Source organism: Cololabis saira, chromosome 13 (assembly GCF_033807715.1).
Source record: "Cololabis saira isolate AMF1-May2022 chromosome 13, fColSai1.1, whole genome shotgun sequence".
Taxonomy (NCBI): domain Eukaryota; kingdom Metazoa; phylum Chordata; class Actinopteri; order Beloniformes; family Belonidae; genus Cololabis; species Cololabis saira.
Window position 1 is genome coordinate 43,586,771 of NC_084599.1, and position 18,659 is coordinate 43,605,429.

At 44.1% G+C, this 18,659-nt stretch overlaps 1 protein-coding gene across 5 annotated transcripts in view; it reads right to left on the reverse strand.

Annotated features, from left to right (window-relative positions):
• mast2 (microtubule associated serine/threonine kinase 2) overlaps window positions 1-18,659 on the reverse strand; it is a 125,085-nt gene that overhangs the window by 67,109 nt on the left and 39,317 nt on the right. For 4 of the 5 annotated variants that reach the window (XM_061738894.1, XM_061738896.1, XM_061738893.1 and 1 more), the window contains one exon: window positions 5,197-5,228. In XM_061738894.1, the coding sequence (XP_061594878.1) occupies window positions 5,197-5,228 (32 nt within the window). Of the gene's footprint in view, window positions 1-5,196; window positions 5,229-12,761; window positions 13,073-18,659 lie in introns of those variants that run through there. The other variant, XM_061738898.1, reaches the window with a different exon arrangement.

Below are 18,659 nucleotides of genomic sequence, written 5' to 3' on the forward strand. Positions count from 1 at the left end.
ACACACACCAGTGTGACACACACCAATACAACACACACCAGTGTGACACACACCAGTGTGATACACACCAATATAACACACACCAGTGTGATACACACCAATACAACACACGCTGGTAAAAGTATTTTTTCTTCTCAAATCAAACAGGTTGTGACCTCAGCTCTGCCAGACCAGTACCAGTATCAGACCAGTAAAACCAGTTCCAGACCAGTAAAACCAGTTTCAGGATGATGGGAAGACCAGGGTCCTTCAGAGCAGCTGAGGGTTTAGACGCTGGTGCTAAAATAAACTATCCATAAACTTTGTAGAGGAAAACTAAACTATCCATAAACTTTATAGAGAAAACTAAACTATCCATAAACTTTATAGAGGAAAACTAAACTATCCATAAACTTTATAGAGGAAAACTAAACTATCCATAAACTTCATTAACGAAAACTAAACTTTCCATAAACTTCCTCAAGGAAAACTAAACTATCCATAAACTTCATTAAGGAAAACTAAACTATCCATAAACTTAGATAAGGAAAACTAAACTATCCATAAACTTCCTTAACGAAAACTAAACTATCCATAAACTTTATTAAGGAAAACTAAACTATCCATAAACTTCCTTAAGGAAAACTAAACTATCCATAAACTTCATTAACAAAAAAACTAAACTATCCATAAACTTCCTCAAGGAAAACTAAACTATCCATAAACTTTATTAAGGAAAACTAAACTATCTATAAACTTCCTTAAGGAAAACTAAACTATCCATAAACTTCATTAACGAAAACTAAACTATCCATAAACTTCATTAACGAAAACTAAACTATCCATAAACTTCATTAAGGAAAACTAAACTATCCATAAACTTCATAAGGTAAAACTAAACTATCCATAAACTTCATTAAGGAAAACTAAACTATCCATAAACTTAATTTAGGAAAATTAAACTATCCATAAACTTCATTAAGGAAAACTAAACTATCCATAAACTTCACTAAAGAAAACTAAACTATCCATAAACTTAGATAAGGAAAACTAAACTATCCATAAACTTCATCAAAGAAAACTAAACTATCCATAAACTTTATTAAGGAAAACTAAACTATCCATAAACTTCATTAAGGAAAACTAACCAACCATAAACTTAATTAAGGAAAACTAAACTATCCATAAACTTCATTAAGGAAAACTAAACTATCCATAAACTTCATTAAGGAAAACTAAACTATCCATAAACTTAGATAAAGAAAACTAAACTATCCATAAACTTTATTAAGTAAAACTAAACTATCCATAAACTTCATTAACGAAAACTAAACTATCCATAAACTTAATTAAGGAAAACTAAACTATCCATAAACTTAGATAAAGAAAACTAAACTATCCATAAACTTCATTAACGAAAACTAAACTATCCATAAACTTTATTAAGGAAAACTAAACTATATATAAACTTCCTTAAGGAAAACTAAACTATCCATAAACTTCATTAACGAAAACTAAACTATCCATAAACTTCATTAAGGAAAACTAAACTATCCATAAACTTAATTAAGGAAAAGTAAACTATCCATAAACTTCATTAACGAAAAGTAAACTATCCATAAACTTCATTAACGAAAACTAAACTATCCATAAACTTCATTAACGAAAACTAAACTATCCATAAACTTCACTAAGGAAAACTAAACTATCTATAAACTTAGATAAGGAAAACTAAACTATCCATAAACTTCATCAAAGAAAACTAAACTATCCATAAACTTCATTAACGAAAACTAAACTATCCATAAACTTCATTAAGGAAAACTAACCAACCAATTGGTTGTGATTATAAAATTCTCACTAAGATTCTCTCACATCGGCTTGACACAGTGATCCCTAGGATTATTGCACCTGATCAGACTGGTTTTGTGCCTGGTAGACAATCTTTTTATAACATGCGTCGGCTTTTCAACGTGCTTTACTCTTCTCAGTCCACCCAGTGGCCAGAAGCGGTACTGTCGCTCGATGCGGAGAAGGCCTTCGATCGTATTGAATGAAGGTACCTTCTAACGGTCTTAGAAAAGTTTGGATTTGGCCCATCGTTTATCAATTGGATCACACTTCTTTATACGGCTCCTAAGGCTGCAGTTTTGACCAACTCTATATGTTCAGATTACTTCGGCCTTCAGCGTTCGGTCCGACAGGGTTGTAGTCTCTCTCCATATTTTTTTGATATCGCTATTGAGCCTTTAGCTATAACACTCAGAGAGGATGACAGAATAGCTGGCATTGAGAGTGGGGGGCTCCTTACACAAGGCCTCGCTTTACGCGGACGACCTGCTCATATACATATCAAATCCAATTCAATCTATCCCTCCGCTCATTGACACACTTACTCATTTCGGTAGGATCTCGGGCTATAAATTGAATTTTTCTGAAAGTCTTTTTTTTCCAATTAACCAGCTGGCCTTGGATCTTACTTATACTGACCTCCCGTTTAAATTGGAACTTCATTCATTTACTTACCTGGGAATCTCTGTTACTCGATCCTATAAGGATCTGTATGAGCATAACTTTAAGAAGCTTCTAGAGCGCACAAAACTGGATCTTGAGAGATGGGCTTCATTGCCCATCTCATTAGCAGGCAGGGTCAACTCAATGAAAATGACAGTCTTGCCTCGTTTTTTATATCTATTCCAAATGATTCCCTTATTCTTAACTAAAAGGGTCAAGGGTCTGATTTTCTTTAGTGACCTATATAAAGACGGCACATTTGCCTCTTTTGAAACCCTTCAAAATGTCCATGAGATACCTAGTCTTCACTTTTTCAGGTTCCTCCAAGTTCGTAGTTTTGGTAAAGAACATTTTTTATTCCCAACCATGCCAGACAAGAGCATAATAGACACTATACTAGACTGGAATCCATACAACAAGGGTAGTATTTCAAAGATATATATGACTATACAGGATATTGGCCTTCCTCTCTTGAACAAGACCAAATCAGCCTGGGAACAAGATCTAAATTTACAGCTGGAAGAAGGGATCTGGGAACGCTCTCTGGGGCGCATTCATACCACCTCTTTATGTCTTAGACATTGTTTGATTCAATTTAAAGTAATTCATCGTTTGCATTTCTCGAGAGAAAGACTGTCTAAAATTGATCCTGATGTTGATCCTACTTGTATAAGATGTCACCTGGAGGGCCGCTCGGTGGCGCAGTGGGTTAAGCAGCGGGCCATATACTGAGGCTACAGTCCTCCTCCTGCAGCGGTCGCGGGTTCGAATCCAGCCTGCGCACCCTTGCTGCATGTCTTCCCCGTTCTCTCTCTCTACCCCTTTCCAGTCTGCATCTCCAATAAAGGGCCACTAGAGCCCAAAAAAACCTTTTTTAAAAAAAAAAAAAAAAAAGATGTCACCTGGAGCCTGCCTCTGTTGGACATATGTCCTGGGGTTGCACGTCTCTGACGTCATTTTGGAAGAATATTTTCGATGCTTTCTCCACCGTTTGTCATATAATTATTGAACCCAACCCTATGACTGCTATATTTGGATTTCCCATGGATGATGCACCAGTTACCTCTCCTCAAGCCAATTTTGTTGCATTTTCTTCTCTCATAGCCCGGAGACTTATCCTCCGCAATTGGAAATCTGATAAACCCCCAACATTCACAGAATGGGTCAAAGATGTGATATCTTTTATGCCTTTAGAAAAGCTCAGATACAACAGATTCAAATCTCGCCAAAAGTTTATAAAGGCCTGGTCCCCTTTCTTAGACTTCGTCCATATGCTGTCTTTCGATGATGTAGGGATGTAGTATTATTTTTGTTATGTTTACAGTGTTACTCGGATGTGTGGAAACCCTCAATTGTACTACTGACAAATGTTTGGCCTAATGTGTAACCCTTAACCGTCCATGTGTTATTCATCTATTTATTTATTTTAACATCATTATTGCTGTTATTATTACTAATGTTATTTTATTTGTGTACTTTTTTTTTAATTTTTAATTTTATTTATTTGTTTTTTAATTTAATTTAATTTTTATTTTATTTCTTGTTTACATATTATGTTTTATTGCTATTATCTTCTTTGTATGTGGGAACTGGGGAGGGTGGGATATACTGTATGTGGGGTTGTTTGTCTTAAAAAATATTGAAAAACCTTATAAATAAAGTTATAAAAAAAAAGAAAACTAAGGTATCCATAAAATTCCTCAATGATAACTAAACTATCCATACAATTCCTCAAGGAAAAATAAACTATCCATAAAATTCCTCAAGGAAAAATAAACTATCCATAAACTTTATCAAGGAAAACTAAACATGTCCTGTGGCAGGGTGGAGAAGTTGATGGGACACGCACTTGTGTCCCATCCGCCTGAGTGGCTGGTTCTCTCCACCCTGCCTGCCTTATAAGGCGGAGCTGGACAGCAGAAGAGGGTCGGAGGAGCTGCTGTCATGCTGTGTGTTTGTGCACTGTGTGTGGTGTTTAAGTGACAAATAAAGGGTCTGCACGAAACTCTGTGTCTCTCCATCCTTCGGTCGGGCCCCCGTGGCACTCGCCCTGCCACACGTCCATAAACTTAAGGAAAACTAAACTATCCATGAACTTCATTAAGGAAAACTAAACTATCCATAAACTTCATTAAGGAACACTAAACTATCCATAAACTTCCTCAAGGAAAACTAGACTATCCATAAACTTCATTAAGGAACACTAAACAAATCCATAAACTTCATTAAGGAACACTAAACTATCCATAAACTTAGACAGACAAAAGTGAAAGGACGAAGTTAGTCCTGTCGCTCAGCGTACATTTACCGAAACGTCTGGTGCGTCAGTCCATCAGAAAGCTACAGTTCCAGATGTTCTGATGGTACCAGATGTTTAGGAATCACGCCGGCGCGTCTACGATCAAGGAAACGCTGGCATCAGACATGACCGGGATGAAACTGGAGGTTTCCCGGATAAAGATGCACCAAAGACTGAAAAACCTGTTCCATCCGTGACTTCCAGGAACTGGTCAGGATTAGTCGACCGAACCTTCCTGATTCATCCACAACCACATCCATGTAAACCCCCAGAGCTCAGGAAGGTCCTCCAGACCGGCTCTAAACACCATAAAACTCCTGCAAGTGTGTCGGGCTCGTTGCAAAGCTTCCCAAACATCTCCACATGACAACCGTAGAAGAACAGAGAGGATTCTGGGTACTTACAAGCTGCCTCTTCTGGGAAGACTCAGCTCCTTCTGAAACAGACAGAAAAAGACAGATTCAGTCGACCGGCCGGACGGGTGAAGACGGTGCTGCTAGCCATCAGTTCTCCTCAGCAGGTGTGCACACCTCTAAAACTCAGATGTTTTAGCAATTAACTAAGGCATTATCACAATGCCAAGAGGGAAAGACATCAGCAGTGGTCTTAGAAAAACAGCTGTCTGGTGAGAGTTATTAAGGGCCAATCCCAATGTTCACCCTACTTTCTACCACTAGCCCTTGTGATCTTCCCTAGGGATTGGGACACCACTTGCTATAACCTTTTCAAAGAATACATTTTAAGACAGGTCAAGTTTGTCTTAAAGTTAAGAAAAAAGTCAAGAACAAATTTGAGAACTTTTATTTCAAGAATACCATTTATTCTTAAGTTTTTTCTTAAGAAGAAACTGAAGAAGAAAGTTGAGAAAATACTTTTTTGGAGAATATGACTTCTTCTCTTTTTTCTTCTTAAGACTGAACTTAAGAACAAAATGACACTTAAGAAGATTTTTTTTCTTAAGAATGTTTTGTGAATCCGGCCCCAGGTCTTTAGAGGTCCTAGAAGAACCTCAGGCCTGGAGCCCCCAGGCGGTTTTATCTGGACAAAGAGCTTCTGTCCTGAGCATCAGGTCCACGTGGACTCTGGTTCTCTGGTTCTGCCCACCGGGACCCGGAGGACCACGGATCGGCTGGAGGACTAGGCCTGTGTTGAAAAAAATCGATTCTCCGATTTTATATCGATTCTCATATTAATTCCTAAAAATCGATTCATATGTCTGAAGATCGATTTAAAAAAAAAAAAAAACGTTTTTTTTTTTTTTTTCATTATTACAACTTTTGGTACTTTTTTGTTTATGCCCAAAAAAGGAATATTTTGTTGGACACGAGAATACCTGGTGCCAAGTTTTTGCCTTTAAATATGTTTAAAGGTATGAGAACATTAACGTTTTCAGTTATAATTGCATAAATTGTCTATATTTATTTGCTTTATATACTGTCTTGGGGTTACATTTGCATAAATGTTAAAAACCAAATTCTCAGCAAATGGGGAAAAAATAAAACTGATTTCATCCGTCTCTGTTTCCTCCCTGGATCTGTTTGGTAATTCTGACCCACGATGTTTCTGTTTCAGTTCTATCAGCATTCTGGGAGCTGATTGGTCCTTACAGCATCATTAGCTGCAATACTTGCTGTTGAATCTCAATATAATACTAGTATTCATATGTTGCAGAACTACAGTCATAATTCATGCAACAGCTGAAAAAACAGTTTTATTAACTCTAACCCAAATCAATATCGGATCGAATCAAATCTTGATAATCGATTCTGAATCTTAAGAATCGGAATCGAATCAATTCTTGACATTTGAATTGATCCCCAGCCCTAAGGAGGACCCCGAGGACCTGGTCCTGGTCCTGGTCCTGGGGTCCTCCCACCTCAGACCTCCGTCCTGCCGGACCACAACACCAGCTGGGGGGGATCACCGCTGAGCTGCTGCAAAGCAGCGTGGGTAACTAATCAGAGATTTGTGGTGCATTCCAGCAGAGAGAGTTACATAAACCCCTCATTCAGGTCAGAGACCAGGACCAGGACCTGGACGGGGTCCAGATCCAGACCTGCAGGTCCTCTACAGACCACTAGGGTCCAGATCCAGACCTGCAGGTCCTCTACAGACCACTAGGGTCCAGATCCAGACCTGCAGGTCCTCTACAGACCACTAGGGTCCAGATCCAGACCTGCAGGTCCTCTACAGACCACTAGGGTCCAGATCCAGACCTGCAGGTCCTCTACAGACCACTAGGGTCCAGATCCAGACCTGCAGGTCCTCTACAGACCACTAGGGTCCAGATCCAGACCTGCAGGTCCTCTACAGACCACTAGGGTCCAGATCCAGACCTGCAGGTCCTCCTCCCCCCGTCAGGTGCGTCCCCGTACCTGTCCGGGACCTGCAGGTCTCCCGTCCGTGTCCTGGATCAGGTTCAGCCTCAGACCAAACCTGAGCGAGACCCGGCAGGCCGGCCCCCGGTCCGGACCAGAGTCTCCGTCTCCGTCCTCCGCCATCGCAGCGCCGACCCCTGAACCTCCTCTAAGACCTGGACCAGCTCTAAACCTCCTAATCCTCCCCACCGGTCCTCCAGACCCCCCAACCCCCCCCCCACCGATCCCTCGCCAACAGACTGGATTACCCAGAATTCCTGGGGGGTGCGGCTCTGCAGAGGCCAGGTGGAAAAGTTTGTTCTTTTCCCCCTCGGCGTCAACAACTCAGTTATTAATATTTCAGAGCTGAACGAGGGAGGAGATGAGGAGAGGAAGAAGAGGGGGAGAGGAGGGGGAGAGGAGTGTGAGGAAACTGATGAAGATCATTAGAGAAGAAGAGGAGACGACTCAACAGTCACGCCTAGGAACCTGCGGCGGTTCGAGTCGGCATAAACGGTGCACAACTGCAGGGAGACTGATCAAGTTCTGATCAATTCAGATGCACCGACCAGGATTTTTAGGGCCGATAACGATCAAAGCGTGAAATCCATAAATTTAGGTATAAAAATAAGGAGATGAGAAAGTATCATGAATTGACTGTTTTATTGCAGGATGATAGGGCTGGGCGATATATCGAGATTTTAATATATATCGATATATTTTCAAACGCGATATGGTACGAGACAATATTGTTTATATCGATTATTAAAAAAATATATATATATATATTTTTTTTTTATGATTTTGATATAGCTTATTTTGTGACAAATTGACTTGAATGTTTTATTTGAGATTTGCACAAATGTTTTGTTATTTGCACAACTGTCAACCTCAGTGGAAAAGTCTCCCTGTTACTGTCTACATTGTATTAATTACACAGTGTATTTTAATTTAATTGTTATGCAGGAAAGGGATATTTGTTTTATTTTATTCAAGAAGCATTTTTATTCTATATATTCTATATTTTTATTCTATATATACAGGCAGTTTATTTTTATTTCATTTGTTTTATACATGTTGATATTGTGCAGACCTCTGTTAATAAAGGAACCTGTGTGACATTTGGCACGAGGCTTTGTATTAAAACTGACTGTTTTTTTAAGGGTTTGCCTCAGAAAAAATGAAGCTAACAGAGATGCTAACATATGCTAACAGAGATGCTATGCTATAATGCTTTGGGGGAAACCCCAATTATGGCACAGAAAAAATATGGATATATATCGAGTATCAACATTCAGCTAGAAAATATCGAGATATGACTTTTGGTCCATATCGCCCAGCCCTACCTGATCAGAACCTGAACCTGATCAGAACCTGAACCTGATCAGAGATGCACCAATCAGGATTTTGAGGGCCGATCACAGATCACAGTGTGAAATCCATAAATTTGTCAATATTGTTGTGTAATGTTCAACACTGACATTGTATTATTAGGTATGAAAATTCGGAGATGAGTATGTTTTATTGCAGCTGATGTGCAATATTTCACCCTATTTTAAATGAATTATGAAAGCTTTAGCGACAGCATCCGCCGCGTGTGAGGAAACTCTTCACACTAGAACTCCAGATGTCACTGGTGAAGAGACTGACGACTGTCGTCCTGCGTGAGGGTTTGTGAGGTTCAGGGGTTGGATGTGACTGTATATAGTCTGGTATAACTCAGACGGACGTTCATCAGTGAAATATTAACGTCTCTGCAGCGCGTACCGGGGATCCAAGCAGCTAACGACGGGTTTAAACCCGATGTCTTCTACAACAGAAATGATGATCAAAGTTTATGAATTCATTACTTTACGATGCAGTTCTTTATTTTTCTTGCTGTCGTTGTCGTTTAAACATCTGTTACGTTCCGCTGAGTTAGCGGTGTTGCTGCACCTCCTGTTCCTTATATGCTCCTTGATGTGAGAAACTTTCAAATGTCTTATCAGCTTCACTGTGTTGAAATTCTTTTATAACATTCCTCCTCGGGGTATCTCCTTTGCAAACTGTAAATTTGTTGTCCTTTTTGGACATTGTAAACCTCCCACACCGGCGACGCCATTTTCAGTGTTGATGCTTCTAGAGATGGCCACGCCCCCTCAGGACCGCTGGGTCTGGGAACGTAGCACGGGCGGAGGTTTGTTGTTGTAATCGTCATCGGATCGGCTGCTTTGAACTATTTACTATTTTTTTTTTTTTTTTATTATTAACTCCGATCAGGGCGTTATTGACTGATACCGATCGGTTCATCTCCAAACTTGATCAGACACCAGTTAATGGGACGTGAAGCATCCAGAGATTTATGTGCGAGATTTAGGGAGAGAACAACGCTGCTAACGCTCTGAGCGGCGCGCTAATCCCGCACACACACAGACTGATATATATATATACACACACAAGTTGCTCTCGGCATCACAGCCGCTTCACCGACGGTAAAAAGGCGATCAGACATCAGGATCCGGTGGATTCAGGAGACATCTCCATGGCAACGAGGGTTTCCTGAGTGACAGTTCTATTTATATCTCGATGTTCAGAGTTTCAACGTTCAGATTCACAACGACAACGATGGAGCATGAAGACGCTGAACCGTCGACTTCAGCTGGCGCCCGGACCTGTGACATCATCACGGGGGGGCGGAGCTCCACACTGTGTCTCTGAAACCGGACCTGAAGGACCACCGACCCTTGACCTTTGACCTCGGCCTCTCCTTCTGTCTAAACAACCCCAGTGTGAGTCTCAGGAGGAGCCGCTGCAGTTCCTCCACGGACCACTAGAGGCCGTAAAAGAGAGTTCACCTCCAGGTCGACTCGTAGTCAAGACGGCCTAAACCCAGACCAAGACCAAAGACTGTCAAGACCCAGACCAAGACCAAGACCACAAAAACTACCTCCAGGTGAAAATGTTCAGCTTGGAGCAGAAATAAAGATATTTACAGTCCGGTCCGTTACCACTTCCTCCGTCATCATCAAGCTACTACGCTTAGCAACCGGCTAAACACGATGGTCATGTGTTTAACGGTTTATCCCGCTGGAAACATCTGATCATAGGTTAGCATGAGCTAAGAAGCTACATAGTCGTAGTAAAGTGGGCATGTTTTGGGGGTTATGGGGTGAAGTGGGCGTGTTTTGGAGGTTATGGGGTGAAGTGGGCGTGTTTTGGAGGTTATGGGGTGAAGTGGGCGTGTTTTGGGGTTATGGGGTGAAGTGGGCGTGTTTTGGGGGTTATGGTGTGAAGTGGGCGTGTTTTGGGGGTTATGGGGTGAAGTGGGCGTGTTTTGGGGGTTATGGGGTGAAGTGGGCGTGTTTTGGGGGTTATGGTGTGAAGTGGGCGTGTTTTGGGGGTTATGGGGTGAAGTGGGCGTGTTTTGGGGGTTATGGGGTGAAGTGGGCGTGTTTTGGAGGTTATGGGGTGAAGTGGGCGTGTTTTGGGGGTTATGGTGTGAAGTGGGCATGTTTTGGGGGTTATGGTGTGAAGTGGGCGTGTTTTGGGGGTTATGGGGTGAAGTGGGCGTGTTTTGGGGGTTATGGTGTGAAGTGGGCGTGTTTTGGGGGTTATGGGGTGAAGTGGGCGTGTTTTGGGGGTTATGGTGTGAAGTGGGCGTGTTTTGGGGGTTATGGGGTGAAGTGGGCGTGTTTTGGGGGTTATGGGGTGAAGTGGGCGTGTTTTGGGGGTTATGGGGTGAAGTGGGCGTGTTTTGGGGGTTATGGGGTGAAGTGGGCGTGTTTTGGGGGTTATGGGGTGAAGTGGGCGTGTTTTGGGGGTTATGGGGTGAAGTGGGCGTGTTTTGGGGGTTATGGGGTGAAGTGGGCGTGTTTTGGGGGTTATGGGGTGAAGTGGGCGTGTTTTGGTGCATAGTGAGGTAAGGGGGGCGTGGCCTACTAAGTTGATTGTTTTACTGAACTCTTTTCTTCGGAGTTTGGAGTGAGGATTCCTATTTCAATGTTTAAGAATAAATAATAAATAAAATAAAAATAATAAATAATCTGCTGGGTATTTTTTCCGCAAACAACTAACTCCTGTCTTTGTTTGTTGTGAACGAGTCCTGGGATTGAAAATGTCCGGTGGAGTGCCGGACTCTACACCCCAGCCCAGAAAGTGCGGGTCATCCGGGTCATTTCAGAAACCAGAAATAGGTGCAGCTCAGCGACGGCAGAGGTTTGAATCCTGAAGGAACTGAGTTCATTTGATGCTGGACGCTAAAACTCACACCGGCATGAGAGTCTGTCCCTGACAGAAGACCAGGACACGCCCTGGAACCCCGACCGCACCCCTCAACATCCAGCTCATTTAAAACCCATCGGAAAGCCCATGTAAGCAATTCCATGACGTCCAGGCTTTGAATGTCAAAATTGCTCGCCGCCTTTACTGCCTTTTTCCCGGGATAATTTTTGTAATTGCGGTCCACAGTGTGACATCACAACTTCCGCCTGTAATCCACCCCCCATATAAGAGTAATGATCTGCTAACTTTAGATGATAATCATCAGCATCACAGGAGACCTTTGAAAAATAAAGTGCAGATCATCAGCATAACAAATGTGGCCGCGTCACGAAAACTCTGGTTACGTTACCGTAAAGTTTACTGTAACCACGGCAACTTAAAACATGGTCCCTGTGGCAGGGTGGAGGAGCTGCAGCCACTCAGGCTGACAGGACACAGGAGTGGCCCGTCAGCCTCTCCACCCTGCCAGCCTTATAAGTGAGAGACAGAGAAGCTGCAGGTCGGCTGGTCTGCTGCTGAGAGAAGGTGCTGCTTATGCACGTGTGGCGGTGATTGCAAATAAAAGGGTTCTGCACTAAACTCCGTGTCCTCTCTATCCTGTCGGTCGGGCCCCGTAGCACTCTGTGCTACAGTCCCATACGCCATTTTTATGTCTCTACAGCACTTTGAATCACCTTGTTGATTTTTGCTACATGAATAAAAACATAAATAAATGATTGACACATGGCCTACTTTTTCCTCGCCGGTCCGCGGCGTCGTGGACCAACAGATCGGACTTTTCTTACGGGGCACACGTTCTGCTTTCCCTAACTTTCAGGGGTCTTCATGAACATGAACATGAACATGATTGACTGAACAGAGCAGACGCACCAAGAGCTTCCAGAAACCACTTCCTGCCTCCACAAGCATTCATTCATTCATTCATTCATTCATTCATTCATTCATTCATTCATTCATTCATTCATTCATTCATTCATTCATTCCATCAGCTGATTGGTCGTCTAAACTCCAATCAGAGATCAGCCATGAATCTATCCCCACGTGGGACCAGATTCAGTTCAAACGGGAACGGCCTCCAATCATCTCAAACCAATAACAACGCTCACAACAGAGTGAGCGGGGAGCAGCGGGGTGGACTTGCATGGTGCTCACAACATCACACAGGAAATACAGGATTCAGTCTGCAGGATCCAACAGTCTCAGAGAGTAAAGTCGCCGCTTTGGTGCTGAACAATTTGAAAATATATCAATCCAGCAGGATCAGCTGCGATTATGACGTCACTTCAGTCCCCGCCACACGTGAACAAATACTGAACCTGCAAACCACAGGGGACTGAGGTTTAGACTCTTACCTGGAGTCCACGGCGCCTTAAAATACTAGAGTCATCCATGATAACACAAGGAGCTCAGATATCCGCTGCTGTCCGGACTTTAGGGTCAGGGCTGGAGGGTTGTGGGCGGGGTTGGAGGTTTTGGTCAGGGTTAGAGGTTTTGGTCAGGGTTGGAGGTTTTGGTCAGGGTTGTGGTCAGGGTTGGAGGTTTTGGTCAGGGTTGTGGTCAGGGTTGGAGGTTTTGGTCAGGGTTGTGGTCAGGGTTGGAGGTTGTGGTCAGGGTTGGAGGTTGTGGTCAGGGTTGGAGGTTGTGGTCAGGGTTTTGGTCAGGGTTGGAGGTTGTGGTCAGGGTTTTGGTCAGGGTTGGAGGTTTTGGTCAGGGTTGGAGGTTTTGGTCAGGGTTGGAGGTTGTGGTCAGGGTTGGAGGTTGTGGTCAGGGTTGGAGGTTGTGGTCAGGGTTGGAGGTTGTGGTCAGGGTAGAGGGTTGTGGTCAGGGTTGGCGGTTGTGGTCAGGGTTGGAGGTTGTGGTCAGGGTTGGAGGTTGTGGTCAGGGTAGAGGGTTGTGGTCAGGGTTGGCGGTTGTGGTCAGGGTTGGAGGTTGTGGTCAGGGTTGGAGGTTCTGGTCAGGGTTGGAGGTTGTGGTCAGGGTTGTGGTCAGGGTTGGAGGTTGTGGTCAGGGTTGGAGGTTTTGGTCAGGGTTGGAGGTTGTGGTCAGGGTTGTGGTCAGGGTTGGAGGTTTTGTTCAGGGTTGTGGTCAGGGTACAGGGTTCTTGTCAGGGTACAGGGTTCTTGTCAGGGTACAGGGTTCTTGTCAGGGTAGAGGGTTCTGGTCAGGGTAGAGGGTTCTGGTCAGGGTAGAGGGTTCTTGTCCGGGTAGAGGGTTCTTGTCAGGGTAGAGGGTTCTTGTCCGGGTAGAGGGTTCTTGTCCGGGTAGACGGTTCTTGTCCGGGTAGACGGTTCTTGTCCGGGTAGAGGGTTCTTGTCCGGGTAGAGGGTTCTTGTCAGGGTAGAAGGTTCTTGTCAGGGTAGAAGGTTCTTGTCAGGGTAGAAGGTTCTTGTCAGGGTAGAAGGTTCTTGTCAGGGTAGAGGGTTCTTGTCAGGGTAGAGGGTTCTTGTCCGGGTAGAGGGTTCTTGTCCGGGTAGACGGTTCTTGTCCGGGTAGACGGTTCTTGTCCGGGTAGACGGTTCTTGTCCGGGTAGACGGTTCTTGTCCGGGTAGAGGGTTCTCGTCCGGGTAGAGGGTTCTTGTCCGGGTAGAGGGTTCTTGTCAGGGTAGAAGGTTTCTGAAGATTCCAGGTCCAGATTTCTTTCTCATGGGAAGTTAAACAGCAGCTTATTTGTCCCTGGACTGGCAGACATGAAACCAGCCGTCCTCAGCTGAACAGACCATCTTCTCCAGACCATAACAAGCTCTTCCCTCTCCCCGTACGGACTCCCTGAGCCAGGCGGGTCAGAACCAGGACCGTCTGGTACGTACGGCCCGAGTTTCCAGGAGGATTCCCAGCATCCCTGTTGTCTGGACGTGGAAGCGTCCCGCGAGCGCGTCGGCCCGCCGGCCAGGACACACCCCTCCACTCAGATCCTCTCCTCTGTTTTCCCTCCCGTCTGGTTCTCCGGCGGCCTCCCGCCCCGAAGGCGCTAGTCCCGCGGACGCTCCGCTGCTTTCATTATTCATGGACGGCCCGCCGCAGAAATTAATGATGACAATGGGGCCTGAGGGGCCGGAGAGGGTTTGGTGGGGGGGGGGACGGGGGGACCGGCGGCTGCAGAAACCAGCGGGGAGTTTTTTCCGTCGGGGGCCGACGGCCGAGACGAGGGAAGTTGGCTCATAAACAGGAACACAGAAACAAACCGCCGCCGGACTCCTCAACAACGGGGGGGTCTGTTCGCCGGGGAGGGAGCGGTTCACCGAGCCGGGAGGCTCCTCACATCCGTCTCCATGGCAACGGGCCGGGGCCGGCTTCCATCTGGGCCTCCTAACCGACTAACCCATCACTCCAATCGTCCTCGCACTCCCGTCCTGCTTCATCTCTTTCAGATCCAGGGGGTCCAGGAGGATCTAGGGGGGTCCGGGAGGATCCGGGGGGGTCCGGGAGGATCCAGGGGGGTCCGGGAGGATCCAGGGAGGTCCAGGAAAGAGGGGATCCGCTCAAAAGCAGGAGAAAAGACGAGCAACGATGCTGTCTTTCATCTGACGGAGAACAGAAGCCTCCCTCCCTCCCTCCTCTCCAGACCTCCGTTGTTGCTGTTCTTCCTCGCTGTGATGTGTCAGAATGCTCACATGCTCCGACTCCTCCCCCGTCTTTCATCACTCTCTCTCGCTCCCTCCGTCTCTCCCTCCCTCCCTCCATCTCTCCCCGCCGAGCCGGCCAATCAGGCGCCGGCAGACGAGAGAGTCAATGAACGGGGGAGAAAAGGAGGGATCCGCCTCCCCTGTTTCAACACAGTGTGCCGTTCCTGTTTTTTTTTCGGACTGTTTCACAAATCTCAGAGGGTGTGAGGTTAAAAACCCGGAGACAGAACATCTGTCCCGGTCCAGATGTGGTTCTGATTAGCTACCAGCCCCACATGTGGCTCGTGTCTCAGCACCGAGGATGGATCGGGGTGATTGGCACCTCTGTAGGATCAATAGTCCACAACTCCACATCACTACAGAGAAAGGATTGTGAGACCTGGACGACCTGCTTTAATTTGATTTTACTGCAAACAGAATCAATGATGATCAATAATGAACCTGATTAATCTCAGAGTCTTGTGAGTCTCAGGTTCTCCTGTGGTGTCTGATTCCTCATGGTGAAACAGCAGAGATGAGACTGAACCGAATAAACGAGACTGAATCGAATAAACGAGACTGAACCGAATAAACAAGACTGAACCCAGAGATGAGATGAGAGAATAATTTGTTGTATTTAGTTAATTTCTACAGGAGAATATTTATTTTATTATTATTATTATTTTATATTAAATACATATTTTATATTACAAATAATTTTGTGGGGACCCCCTGGCACCATGGAGGAGCCCAAGGCTGGGGGCGTTTTGTTCAAGGATATAAAACAAAGTTGATGCTAATCGACCTGTTTGTTCTCCTTTTTTCCAAATGAGAATCGATTCGTTAAACAGAATTGAAAATGGAATCGGAAAAATCTTATCAATTCCCATCCCTACATGAGACTGAACCCAGAGATTAAACCAAATAAATGAGACTTGACCTCGGAGATGACATTGAACCTAGAGCTGAGACGTGTCCTGCTTTTGTATGATTTTACCGAGGTTTCTAACCCATGTAGGTCACGCTGGTCCCAGTAGTGGTCGGTAGTCGGTGGAGGAACCGCATGTCTGGATTTGGACCCTAGTGGTCGGTGGAGGAACCGCCGGTCTGAATCCGGACAACTCAGCAAAGAGAAGGTTCTGGAAGTTCTACCGGGCCGAGGGGAAACACAGACCCATTCAGACATCTGCAGGTGAAGGAGCAGCTCTGGAGGAAGAGGAGGAAGAGGAGGCTGCGTGGGCGACAGCTGGGACAGGTTCTGCTGGTTCTGCTGACGGGTCACCGGCTGGTTTTGTGCTGACGGAGATTCAGCCTCAGCACCGACACCAGGACCGGTAAATAAAACATGACGTGAAGACAAACCTCCTCAACTCTATCTGATGGTTTTACTGAGACTAGAACGCTGGACCTGGCCCGGGTTCAGAGTCCAGGACAGACCCGGAGGTCGACCCGGATCTAGAACCACCAGCCCTTTATCCCCCGAAGGTTCTGGTCCTGGTCCTGGTCCGGGTCCTGGTCCTGGTCCGGGTCCTGGTCCTGGTCCTGGTCTGGGTCATCACAAACCAACCGGGTTCAGTTTCAAGACGTCGTCACCAGGGTTGGGACGATACGGTAACTCACGATTCAATACTAGGGATGTGCAAAAATATCGATATGGCAATATATCGCAATACTTTTCCAGCTGATTCAAAATCGATATTCAAAATTTGAAAATTGATTTTTTTTAAAATATTTTTTATCCCCGATTTCACCCCGTGCTCCTACCTAAGGGACAGTCCTGGGCATTGCCACTCTCTACCAACCCTGGGAGGGCCCTGCACTGAGCTCAGGTTTTATTTCACGTTTTATTTCATTTTATAATTTATTTTTTATATAACACAATTGCCTGTCCTTAAAAAATGAAAAATAATGGACAGAGGTTTATTTATTTATGGATTTATATCTATACTGACTGATCACTGTGCCTGTCCTTGGTTTTAGTTCCATCTTTCTTGTGTTTATTATCATTTGCCACATAATTAAAGCAACCTCATACTAAACTTAATGTTAATTTCATATGATGTAAATAATATTAAAAACATATACAAATATGTTGTAACTTTAGCTTGTATAGTTATAATAAAACATTGTTTTGACTCAGTTTGTCCCATGAATTGTCACTATAATCTGATGAACGTGCAACTCGGATTATAAGATCCATAAAGCTTTTTACAGTTTTCAGCAAACTTTATATATCGCAATATATCGCAAAATTTGGATATCGCAATATCGTACCGTATCGTGACTCAGGTATCGTGATGTGTATTGTATCGTGAGGTCCTTGGCAATACCCACCCCTATTCAATACTGTGGCGATATGTGGCCCACGATAACCATAATATCACCATACAAATATTCGATATATTGTAAGAAATGTCATCAACGATATATCACAATTTATGTGACTGAAAAAGAAAAAATACCCATAAAAAGGAAACCATGTGAACATTAGGAATGGGCGATATTTTACCGTTCACGATAAACCGTCAAAAAAATTCCCCACGGTAAGAATTTGTATCTCACGGTAAAAACGATAAATTCCTGTTGATGAAGTTTTTGTGTAAAACTGATTTATGGTTCTGCGTTAAATCCATGCACAACGTACGTGAAGGAAGGAAGGAAGGAAGGAAGGAAGGAAGGAAGGAAGGAAGGAAGGAAGGAAGGAAGGAAGGAAGGAAGGAAGGAAGGAAAGGATGAAGGAAGGGAGAAAACAAGGAAAGGAGGAAGAAAACAAGGAAAGGAGGAAGGAAGGGAGAAAACAAGGAAAGGAGGAAGGAAGGGAGAAAACAAGGAAAGGAGGAAGAAAACAAGGAAAGGAGGAAGGAAGGGAGAAAAGAAGGAAGGAAGGAAGGAAGGAAGGAAGGAAGGAAGGAAGGAAAGGATGAAGGAAGGGAGAAAACAAGGAAAGGAGGAAGGAAGGGAGAAAACAAGGAAAGGAGGAAGGAAGGGAGAAAACAAGGAAAGGAGGAAGGAAGGGAGAAAACAAGGAAAGGAGGAAGAAAACAAGGAAAGGAGGAAGGAAGGGAGAAAACAAGGAAAGGAGGAAGAAAACAAGGAAAGGAGGAAGGAAGGGAGAAAACAAGGAAAGGAGGAAGAAAACAAGGAAAGGAGGAAGGAAGGGAGAAAACAAGGAAAGGAGGAAGAAAACAAGGAAAGGAGGAAGGAAGGGAGAAAACAAGGAAAGGAGGAAGAAAACAAGGAAAGGAGGAAGGAAGGGAGAAAACAAGGAAAGGAGGAAGAAAACAAGGAAAGGAGGAAGGAAGGGAGAAAACAAGGAAAGGAGGAAGAAAACAAGGAAAGGAGGAAGGAAGGGAGAAAGAAAGAAAGAAAGAAAGAAAGAAAGAAAGAAAGAAAGAAAGAAAGAAAGAAAGAAAGAAAGAAAGAAAGAAAGAAAGAAAGAAAGAAAGAAAGAAAGAAAGAAAGAAAGAAAGAAAGAAAGAAAGAAAGAAAGAAAGAAAGAAAGAAAGAAAGAAAGAAAGAAAGATTCCCGTTGATGACATTTTTGTGTAACAAACATGGTGGATCTGAGAGTGAGATAGATTTATACAAAGGTAGAGTTGAATTGGTATTTTTTTATCGTCATTTTTATCGTTATCGGGATAAATGCC